The sequence below is a fragment of the Saccoglossus kowalevskii genome, chromosome 8 (assembly GCF_978046115.1).
Source record: "Saccoglossus kowalevskii chromosome 8, keSacKowa6.1, whole genome shotgun sequence".
Taxonomy (NCBI): domain Eukaryota; kingdom Metazoa; phylum Hemichordata; class Enteropneusta; family Harrimaniidae; genus Saccoglossus; species Saccoglossus kowalevskii.
This window is the reverse complement of record NC_140648.1, coordinates 16,072,162-16,084,668: the sequence shown is the minus strand read 5'-3', so window position 1 is coordinate 16,084,668 and position 12,507 is coordinate 16,072,162. Positions and strand designations below refer to the sequence as shown.

Sequence of the window (12,507 nt, the reverse complement as noted above, 5' to 3'; positions counted from 1 at the left end):
AATTACCATAGCTTATTTAAATATGTTAATGTTATTGAACGCAATGCGGAAGAGATTGATGTTGTAGTACGATATTTTGGCTTGGATTTTGATGCGAAAACGGCATGATTTTTTTTAAATAAAAAACTTAGTTGTTTTTAAAAAATAAACTGGTCATCTGAAGAATAATTTAACATTGTTCACAGTGATAACAGCTCATTCTCGAAAGGAAGCTTACCCACTCACGCTAGTCACGATAAAAATCATACACGTGTACTCTTGAATAGACAGACGTCAATGACTACGGTAAAACTTAGACTCTATTTTAGCCGGCAGGATTGATTGAAATGTCCAAAAAATGACGCCAAAAAACACCTTAAAAGTCCCATTTTATTTTCTTAAATCCCATTTTATTTTTTAATCCAAAGGCGAATTTACGGCAGAATTTGGTCCCTCAAATAAGGGACACGTGAGCTTTGATTCTAACCGGATACATTGCACTGGGTCGGGGAGATCGTTTGCTAAACTTCCATGTATCTTTTGTCCAATGGGTACCTGTACTTCGAACATTCGCAAGTTTTCCTAGGTAGTGCGAGACAGCTTTGTCTTTTGACCTATTAGTTTTGTGCTGACCTCTTCTCCGCGTCTTGATGTTTTGTTTTGCTTGTCATAATACTCACTGATTGATGACTTTGTTTAGATTTTGAGTTACAACTCGGCCACGACCTTTGCTTTTACCGTGAAACATGAGGAAGTTTACGTCAATTGACGGACATTGCATTTTTTAAAAACTAATGAAGCACACTGTCTATCATCCCCATTTTTTTTTGCTGATTTCTATTCTGAAAAATTCGACCGTCCGAAAATGCACCTTAATTTTGACTCTAAAAACACGTCACATTTCTAACACCAATTATTTAAAACCGGTCGAAATTTTGGAGTTTTTACGGTACTTTAGATATCAGTGTGAAAGCTTAAAATTGGTTAATTATGCAAATTAGGTAATTAATATGTACAGATTTTAACCCACAATTATTCAGGTCTGTCTATTGTCCTACAGCATCCAGGTACATTCATTGATATGTGATGTATAGTACCTGAGATATCAGTGTGAAAGTTGGTTAATTATGCAAATTAGGTGATTAATATGCACAAATATTTACTGGGAACTAATTGGGTCTGCATAATTCTAGATTCATTGAAATGTGATGATTAGTACTTTAGATATCAGTAGAAAAGCTGAAAATTAATTATGCAAATTAGGTAATTAATATGCACAATTAATTACCCTAAAACTAATTAGGTCTCTGCATAGTCCTAAAGGATCTATGTACCAAGTTTCATTGAAATGCGATGATTAGTACTTGAGATACCCATGGAAAAGCTGAAAATTAACTAATTATGCAAATTAGGTGATTAATATGCACAAATATTTATCGAAAACAATCAATCTCTGCATAGTCCTTGAGTATGTAAGTACCAAGTTTCATTGAAATGTAATGCTAACTACTTATATCAAATGCTGAAAATTAATTAATTATGCAAATTAGGTAATTAATATGTACTGATATTACCATAAAAACTATCAGGTCTGTGCAGTGTCGTATGACATCTATGTACCAAGTTTCATTGAAATGTGATGATTAGTACTTGAGATATCAGTGGAAAAACCGAAAATTGACTAATCATTATGCAAATTAGGTAATTAGTATCCACGGATTATTACCAAAAACTAATCAAAACCTAGCATTAGTTCAGAGCATCTATGTACCAAGTTTCATCAAAATCCAATGAGTGGTTGTTTAGATATCAGTGGAACAGTCATGGAACCACTAAAAAATAGCTAATTATCATGCAAATTAGGTAATTAATATGCACGGATTTTTACCAAAAATTAATCAAATCTGCGCATATGTTCAGAGCATCTATGTACCAAGTTTCATCAAAATCCAATGAGTGGTTCTTTAGATATCAGTGGAACAGTCATAGAACAGCTAAAAATTAGCTAATTATCATGCAAATTAGGTAATTAACGAGCATGGATTTTTACCAAAACCTAATCAAATCTGCGCATTGGCCCAGAGCATCTATGCACCAAGTTTCATCAAAAACCGATGTATGGTTCTTGAGATAGCAGTGGAACAGTCGGACACACATACACACACACACACACACACACATACACACATACACACACACATACAGACACACTAACTGCAAAGACTCCCATTTTGTGCTTCGCACATGGAAGTCAAAAAAAGTCTTGAAAGAAGAGTTTTTACATAATTCACGATGATAACAGTTCAAATGTATTTTACCCAATCACGCAATAAACACGTTTACGGTTTTTTTTTTTCTTGAGTAGCGTAAACTGATCGTGAACTCCGATTTTCCCATGTTATATCGGGTGGAATTGATTTTGAAAGAATTTTAGCTTTCAATCTAAAGACTGCGTCTATCGTCAGAAAGTATTTACTTACAAACAAAGAGGTGCTAATTTTACAAAATTGACTTGTATTGTTTAAAGCCGCTACCACATCGCACGACTATGTCTATTGTTTACAAATTATTATCAACGACTGGCAAGATGCGTGTCGGTCGATACGTAAGTATAATTACAATATGACAATAGTCGGAAGCGTTTCCGTGGTGGCCGCTAATTTTGAGTGCCGGTCAGGCCGACCAGCGTGACGAGATCCCCCAATGAAAAAAAAAGCACTGTGGCGGTCTTGCTAATCACCGTGGTGGTGTCAGACCGGTGTGGCGGCAAATCGAAGCACTGTGGCGGCACCGCCACGCTGTTTACATCCTGGGGAGAACACTGCAAGCCATGCATGGCACAGTCCCTGTAAGTTAGCAATATATATAGTTTCTGATGCTTCATTATGATGATTTTTTTAACATTAAAATGATTGACATTCAGTCATCTTGTATTTGATCATGAAACGAGTACTTGTCCATATTGGGGGATCGTACACTGGAAGAGCAATATTTCGGCCATTTTTAACCAGATCGTCAAACTAATACATCTGTAAATCTATGACATGATGTATAATGAATGTATAAAATTTGAGCACAAATCAGTCAAAGCATGGCAGAGATATGGCACTGGAACTGTATTCATTAACACAAAATGGCTGCCATTTAAAATCTGATTTGAAAAATAAAATGACATCCATCAAGGTCCAGTTCTAGAATGCCAGAAATGCTTGATTTTGACGATTTTTCAGCACAAAAATTCATTCAGCCATCTTAAATCAGATCGCGAAACAAATTGATGTGCATATGTATAAAATTATGTATGGATGCACTCACAGAGGTCAGTCCATAAGACTAATAAATGACTCAACTGTGTCTCAGTTGATTCTTTTAAAATTAACAATGCAGAAAAGGAGTGTCTTATATATTTCTTGCTTGTACAATGTACATTTGTAATTGTTTTCGGTTCATTTTCATCAAATTTCATTGAAATGTAATTAGTATTCAAGATATTGGTGGAAAAGTAAAACAATTACAAACTATTATGCAAATTAGATAATTAATATGAATAGATTTTCACATCAAACTAATCAGGTCTGGCCCAGACCACCTATGTACCCAAGTTTTAATGAAATCTGACCAGCTGATATTCGTGGAACAGGCACGCACGCACACACACACCCACCCACCCTCACGGTAACTGCAAAGGCTCCCATTGTGTCCTTTGCACACAGGAGTCGAAAATTACAAATAAATCATAATGAATACATTACCTGAATACTAAAACCTGAGTAACCGGCGTCCTCCTACAAGGTCCATTCCGACTGAACGCATAACCAGTGAATAAATCTTGCGGGTTTCCTGAATACGATCCATCGTATCGTTCATTAATAGACACGTCTATTCTTGCACCTTTTGGATGAGGCTGAGAAAACACGACCAACATGCACAAGTAAATTTGGGAGTGTCTTTAAATTTGGAACACCTACCACATCCTAATTACTAACCAACCCCCCCCCCTTCATTCTAATTCTAATTAACAGTGTTTATGATAAAAAAAAAAGAACTACAAATGCCAAGCATCAAGACTTTACATTACATCATTTACTAGAAAACCTGTTCAATAGAATCAGTGTCAGTTTGTGTCCAGAATGAGGTGATAGAGCCTTTACAACTGGGACCAACATGCACAAGTAAATTTGGGAGTGTCTTTAAATTTGGAACACCTACCACATCCTAATTACTAACCAACCCCCCCCCTTCATTCTAATTCTAATTAACAGTGTTTATGATAAAAAAAAAAGAACTACAAATGCCAAGCATCAAGACTTTACATTACATCATTTTACTAGAAAACCTGTTCAATAGAATCAGTGTCAGTTTGTGTCCAGAATGAGGTGATAGAGCCTTTACAACTGGGAAAAAATGCTTCATAACCAGTTGTTTTTTTTTTGTAAAGGTAATTTGACAAAAATTTGGACAAGATTTACGAACAAAATAAATATCTATTAGTAAGATTTACGAACACATTTTGTACAAAATACCCTCGCAAATCGTCCTCATTTAGTTGTCAAGACTCGACTGTGATCATCACGCGTGTTACGGTTTGAGTGATTGCCATTTTAAAGTTAAACAATGTCCCGTTACTTCTAAGATTGCAACAATTGTTACATGGTGATCGCGATCAACACGGAACTGCCACTGAATATATTTTTCAACTCTAAAGTTATTTTGGTGTCATAGCACATGCGTAGTTTAGTCGACATGCGTTTCAAGATACACCGCGACATTACTCTCAGTATGGGACGGTTTCGTGTCGCCCTTATCAAACACGTGATTTGTTTATTTATTATAAATGGAGACTACGTCAAAAAGGAGTAGACAACTGCTCGACGAGTATTTTTCACGACGAGATGGACTCAGGAGAAACCGCTAAATCGTGTTCAGAACCAGAAACCCATGGGTGTCCTAACCCTGACAGCACCAAGAAACGGAAAGTTGATCATACTGCAGCACGATTTCAGAAATAATGGAAGGTTAGCTGCGGTTCCATAGCTCTTTGGTGCGACAAACAATCTAATTTTGCCCTAACAATTTCACTCGGACATCTTGTTTTTATTTTTGTTGTTGTATGTCGAACATGGGCAGGCCAGTGTCTGTCACGTAAATAATGCGGTCGGCAACATAGGGCTATGATTCCACAGCTAATGGAAGGTGAGACAATGTTAGCGAATCGATCGAAAAATACTATAATTTGTGTAACATTCTTATCGGGCACTCTTAGCATTGAGATCGAATTACAAGACCGAAAGTTACTTTAGTTACTTTTTCACTTTAATTCAGAAATTTCGATGAAAATAAATAGTCATTTTGTGTCGTCATAAACGTCAACATGCGAGTTTTGCATGATGAGCACGGGAGATTACTTCATAATAATATACAGCTTTTTGATTCGCATAGTTTTTTTCTGAGAAATTTCCCGTGAAAATTTATTCACAGACTTGTGTTCTAGGCAGTGAACTTTCGAATGATGACTATTTTTCCCACTGTTAACAATGTGAGCTTATTATGAATATGTTTAATTAATACTGAGTTATTCAAATAAAGGTTCGGTGTCTGCATTGCATATTTTGTTGTGATGTTTTGTTGTACCATCATAAATGGTACATTTTGTGGAGCAGACTGCCTAATTTGATGTCATGAAATTACACACAAAATTAGAGCTCAGGTTGCACCAGCAAGCACCATTTTCAGCATGCTGTTCTTGTTTTCGGTGGACGACAGAGGGGACACCTCCCTCTCCTTCTCTCTTCCCCGTTGTGCTCGGTCACGGGAAAATGCTCCGCAGTTTCCAGACAAAGTTTACTAATACTTTTTTTTCTTGATTAGTAAATTTACTATTACCTAGCAAATTCCAGAGAGAGCCCAGTAGAGTCAACCATGTGTTGATGATTCCAAGATGAGTTGTTACCTAAACTTTCAATCATAAATGAATAATCTTAGTATTTTTTAGTTTTAGTTTTCTGTGTGGAAATTTCAGTACGGTACTCATTACGTGTACTAACCACACCCAAAAATTGTGGTTTTGTAAAAACTATAGGCTTTATTATAACATTGTAACACAAACCACGGCTAGTAATCAGATGAAAACAGTTGTTATGTGACTCTACTACTACTACTACTCTAATTTTACAGTACGTCTCAGAAGTATTGGGGGGCAACAAGTTGGCAAACCTGCTTACTAATTTGCCAACCACTTTGGTTTTTGCTAAAAGCAGATGACCTACAATTTGGAAATAATCCTTCATTGTCACCGTTGAATGCTAGTAATACATCTAAAAAAAGTTTACAAGAGAAGCATGCAAAATTATTTTCATTAATCTAATCTGCTTTGCCAAAACCAAAGGTGTCAAGGACCCGTATAATTACCATAGACATTGTAAATAAACAAGCTGTCCAGCTTTACCACTTACCATATATGTGAACGTAAATCTACTGTGACATAATTTGAGATGTTTTAATAGACTGTACAATTTCATACAATTCAGTGAGCACCATGGACAATGCAAATCATCACGAGCCTCTGTTTGCTGTCTTGTATTATTATTATATAAAAATTGATAAAATATGCGCTGTTTTTTTCTTGGTTCTTGGATGAGTTCTTTGCGACATTTTTCTACAGCAGCCAAATCTTTGTCCCTTTCCGACTGTTCATCTGAAAACGAGAAAATAGTCACAGGCATTGCAGTCTGAGTTTTTATTTTTCCCCTCACAGGAACAGAAAATACAACTAATGTCACCATATAATATTTTTCAGCATGTTAAACACGTATGAATCTATGCATTATTCCCACTGTTGAATTTGTTGCCAAGCATAGATCTGAAAATTGGAAAATGTTTTGTGGTGAAACTGCTTTTCCCAGACTTGAGAAATTGTGAAATTTGGTTTTGGATACATAAATAATGATTATTTCAACTCACAACTGCAGTCGCTTTTCAGTGATTAGTTGTGAAGAAATTTTAATAACCCCCCCCCCCAAAGGTTAAATTCTGCTAAATTCAATTATTTTCAGTGCTAGATGGTAATAATGAGTTTTATGAAACAAAGTCAAATTGCACTACAAATTTTGTTTTATTTACATATTTTGATCTCAAAATATTATAGTTTAATATTTGCTTTTTCACATAATTATGTTATCAAAAAATCAACTGCACTAGAAGCTAAGCAGCACTCAATACTGAATTTATCCATGTTCATTTACTCAAGGCGCCAGAAAATACATGTCATAACAATTAAAATGTGATGATACTGTATTTGCTCTATTATAAGCGCATCTACAAAAAAAGCACATATAAACCAAGAATTAGAGCAAATTCTGCATTCATATGAAACAAGACGACTCTAGGAATAGAAATATCAATGAAAAGTTACATGTCAATGGTTCTTTGCACAGGTTTTTTCCGTTTGAGAGCAAAACTTTGTTCAGATGCAAATTTTGGATGAATTTGTTCATATTTTCTGTCACTTTTGCTGAATTCAATCTTAATTTTGGACATAACATACAAAATTTGACACTGGTTCTTGTTTTTGTTAAAAAAAAAATTATAAAATTTTCAAAATATTTATGTTGAAAATAGCAGACTATAAATGGAACTATGAATGTTGCTCAAAGAGATGAAAACAAAAACTCTATCACAAAGACTACTTCTCACCTTCTTGGTTACCGTTCTGCATAGCTTCAGGTGTGACGATGGAATGACTTTTATGTGGTGAGGTATGTAATTGCCTGCTCACATGGCAGACCTGTCGATCAGTAGTCGCTGTACTCATCCATGATAACGTGAACTTCAAAGTGGGACCAATATTGAATACTTCAAAGGGACCAACTGGCTGAAAAGTTAAGAACGGTCAAAGAGTGTATTTAGCTATATTCAGTTTTCTTAGAATAATAGTTAAATTTGCATAATAGTGTATAATATATGCATATTTGTTTTGTTTAAAATGCAAAAATAATTAACACAGAATTTGTCGTACAATCCTAGTAGCGAAAATTAAACATTTACTGAGTACAAAACACATTTATTTAACAAGTGATTGAAAATGACACAGTCCCCGTTAAATTTTTGAAAGTTCTCTTTGTGCTCGTCATATTAAAGCAGAGGGTATCCTTGAAACTTGAGTTCCAAGTGGCGTATACAACAGATTGTTTATTTACATCAAAACACATGTTCCGTGTAGTAGTAATATGGCCAAAAATAAAAACAGCCGTTATTCGACCATCTTTGATCTGATTATGAAACACACTGATATGTATGATGTATGTGCCAAATACCAATGAAAATGGTACATAAATTGTGGAAATATAGTAGTAAGGCCAAAAAGTCAGACAGCTGTCAATGGACATGCATCCTAAGGGAAGAGTAGGAAATCAAACGGGCGGTTCACCGCGGTAATCACCGCGGCTCTCCGCGGTACACCGGGGAGAGCCGCGGACTGCTTATAATTAGGGGTCTCTACCGCGGTGGCCACCGATACCGGTTGCAACCGCGGTCGCAGGAAAGGTGTGAAATACGTACTTAACAGTTTCCTTTGTGATTCCATGAGTCTTTGTTTCAAATAGCTGTTTTTAAATCGAGCAGGTTACGAGCATCGCTGGCATGGAAATACTAAGCATATAGTAATATTATCGGCCCACGTATTTTATTAATATAAAAATCCATAAGTCCAATGCTGTATACGAATTGTTGTTGCGTGAAACAATGTTGTATTTTATGCATGTATTTATCACCAATTCCAGTAGTAAAAGTCGTAACTTTCGAAGGTACGAGTATTATGACTCGTCCATACATTTCACTTACGTTTGTTACACTTGAATAAAGTCTACCACATGAAAAGAATGTTATTTACGAAGTTTTAAATAGCCGAGCCTTCCTGATTCGAGCCTCTTGTTGATTTGACAACGGTGGGTATCATTAATGTTTATTCTTTGCCTGTATCGCATTCCAGACAAAAAGTTCAAGATCGGTAAACAAGAAATGAACGAACTAAAATGTCTCCTGTGTTTCACGTGCGAGTTAAGCGGTCATGTACGTTCTATAAATCTAACCTTGCACACATAATCTTGTATTGACGTGTTTTTTTTTGTTTTTTTGGTCAAAAACGACGTTGCCTTTCAGTTAACTCTTCGCGAGAGTTTACCGATTTTTTGAACAAATGTTAAGTAACTATATCGTTTTGCGTCAAACTGGGTGGCCCGAATTTAAATGTCAGTGCGTGAACTCATTGAGGTCATTGCCCATTGCCGCACGTAATTCAAACACGTGGTTATTAGAGTTCAGTCGAAATGTACGTGAATAATGCGATCGAAGTGCGCTGCGAGTTTATTATAGAAAAATTTAACATTACGCATGATATTGTATGTTATTGTATGGTTAATATTACATATTCACTTTATTTCGAATAAAATAATTCACCGATGAGTCACAAGTATTTAAAATATTTTCTCGACTTTCGTTAGACACCTGACTCCGGGACCTGACTATCTTTTTCAATGATTTACTAGTAAATGCGCCCATGTTTATATTTGCGTAATAATTACAACGCATTATCAAGTCGGTAATATTGAAATATTCACAGACCCAATAGCCCGGGTTAGTGTCCCAACAATAATAAAAATAACTTAGTTTGCGTAATTATTATAAAAGTAATACATTGCAAAGTTGAAATATTTAGAGCCCGTCCAATACTGTAAACATATTTGCGTTATTAGAAAAGCAGCACACTAAGTAAACGATGTTGAAATATTCAAAGCCAATACAGAGTTGGATACAAGTTGTGTTATTACAGTACCGCCGGATATCATATGATAACAAATTTACGAGATCGAAGCGCGGACCAAGAAAGAAAAGGGTTGCTAAGGTAACGCGCCAGTTCAGCGCGTGACTTGGGGGGTCAAACTTCGGTCAACACACACTTGAAGTCAGCATCGCCGCGTAGCAAGTTTCGCAACGTACTTGAAGTTCAATTGTGCCCCAAAATGATGTCGACGATCACTCAATTGTCGCAACGCATGTTGTACCAAGTCCATGATACACCCCGTTTCGACTTTGGCTTGCTTTTTCTTCTTAGTGCATGTTCTTGTTCACGTAAATGCGACCTCTCACCAATGTATTAAAACACTTTGAATTTATACTTATGCGTGATTATATTTGGTCTACGCGAAACATTAATCTTTCTAAACATTTTCTGAGACCATGCATGATATATATTCACAAAATAATGCGATCTTATTTTATATTATGTTGATCACTACGTCTTTCTGGATCGTTTTGTGATTTTATTCCAAAGCTCAGGCAAATAAAATAATGTGAACTATTATAGACTAGTTTCCTAGCTTTTGTGATCCTTTTAATTTCCCAGTTCTTTGTGTTCATTAATGGTCTTGACAATAAGTGTGAATTGCTGTGCGAGCCCACCGCACACGACCGCGGTAAACCGGGGTCATGGAATCTATGCATAAATTTGCATAGAATGCGGTCAACCGGCGAGCACCCACCACCACCGCGGTAATGACCGCGGTGCACCGCCCGTTTGATTTCCTACTCTTCCCTAACATGTATAAAGTACATGTATGTTTGAATGAAAACTGACAGAGCCCGTCCAAGATACCGCATTAAAAAAAAAAACAAGATGCCTGCCAGTCGATCATCTTTGATCCAATTGCGAAATAAATCGTCATGGACATGTATCCTAACATGTATAATCTATGTACCAAGTTTGAATGACAACTGACAAAGCATGTCCAACATACAACATTTTCAAAAAACAAGATGGCTGCAAGTCGGCCATTTTGAATCGAAACGCTAAACCACTACATGTGCATATGTCCCACATAAGGTACTAGGCACATGCAAAGAAAGAACGAAATTGGTCCACAGGATTCTGAAATATGACTCTGGACAGACTGACCCAGGGACGGACAGATGGACGGACAGACAGACTCAGGAACTTACAGACGGTCGGGGACATGTATCCTAACATGTATGATCTATGAACTAAATTTGAATGAAAACTGACAAAGCATGTCCAAAATACGACATTTTCAAAAAACAAGATGGCTGCCAGTCGGCCATCTTTGATCTAATTGTGAAATAAATCGTCATGGACATGTATCCTAACATGTATAATCTATGTACCAAGTTTGAATGAAAACTGACGAAGCATGTCCAAAATACAACATTTTTAAAAAACAAGATGGCTGCCAGTCGGCCATTTTGAATCGAATCGCTAAACCACTGCATGTGCATATGTCCCACATAAAGTACTAGGCACATGCAAAGAATGAACGGAATCGGTCCAAGGGATTCTGAGATATGACTATGGACGGACGGACACACGGACGGAGACCGAATTATAAGTTCCCGTTTTCGGACTTCGTCCGAATGGGGACTAATTAGTCTGATATATTTCTGGCATATCCTGTGAATGTTATTTCGAAAGAAAACTTCATTTAACTGATTTCTTTTTCCTGAAAACAACATCATGGGTTAATTCCAAACGCGAGGTGCTGCTAATTTCTTTTTAGTCCAAGTGAAAAATAAATAAATAATCAATCAATAAATCAATAATACAGAATAGCAAAAATATTGCAGTTAATAATAAAATGTTCATATATGTTATTAATATAGAAGCTTTATTATTAACTGGGTTTTATATTCACTTATTTCCTTGTTAGCTAAATTAATGTGCTAATTAAAAAAAAAACGTAAAAATGCATCGTTTCCTTCACAACTCCAGTAAAATTTAAAACCCACTGACAAATTAAACTGTAAAGAGAGAAATATTCACTACATTGATTTTAGCAGAAAAGAATAGATTTGTTTTTTATTTGTGCATATTCACTTAGTTTTAATTAGCAAGCTGAAATGAAACCTGGCTAGCTAACAATTAGACCTGATACAGTAATCCATTTTAATAATTATTTCTCTACACAGGAATTACAAAATCGTTTTTTTTTCTAAAGTCGATCAAAAGATCCTGGGATGCAAAATATGCAATTTACCCCCCCCCCTCTCTTCCCTCAAAGGATGCATGTTTATGACTTGTGAAAAGATAAATCAGAGCAAGCTTAGTTAACACATTTGACCCCAATTTACCTTTCCATCCATAATTGTCTCCCACGATGCAGTTCTCCTATTGTTGACCCTTGACCCTAATTCTTGTAAAGCTAGTTCATAATCCCCATCTGTCAGTAAGCATCGTCGGTGTTTGTCGTAGACGACCAACTCAGCTCCATACGTTATGTACTGGATGTCGTCATCCTCAAAGCACGAGTATTTACTAACTTTGCTTCGTTTCTTCGGTGGCTCATCTGTGTATGGGTTGAGAAATTAGAAGTTGTTTCAGAAGTTCATGATTTGGAAATCCCACAAAAATAAACAGTAACTATTTGAAGATTTTGCAGAAAAAAATCAACATTTGAATATCTCCCAACTTCACTGTTTTACTACCGTTAAAATCCTAATATAAACCGCGGTTTATATTACAAT

The 12,507-nt window shown here is 36.0% G+C and overlaps 1 protein-coding gene across 1 annotated transcript in view; it reads right to left on the bottom strand.

Annotated features, from left to right (window-relative positions):
• Positions 1 to 12,507, bottom strand: part of LOC102810428 (polycomb protein suz12-like) — a 33,454-nt gene that overhangs the window by 9,456 nt on the left and 11,491 nt on the right. The window contains exons 8-11 of the mRNA XM_006821087.3: positions 12,115 to 12,329; positions 7,672 to 7,849; positions 6,432 to 6,673; positions 3,732 to 3,883 (exon numbers count right to left, since the gene is read on the bottom strand). Coding sequence (XP_006821150.1) covers positions 3,732 to 3,883; positions 6,432 to 6,673; positions 7,672 to 7,849; positions 12,115 to 12,329 — 787 coding nt within the window. The remainder of the gene's footprint in view (positions 1 to 3,731; positions 3,884 to 6,431; positions 6,674 to 7,671; positions 7,850 to 12,114; positions 12,330 to 12,507) is intronic.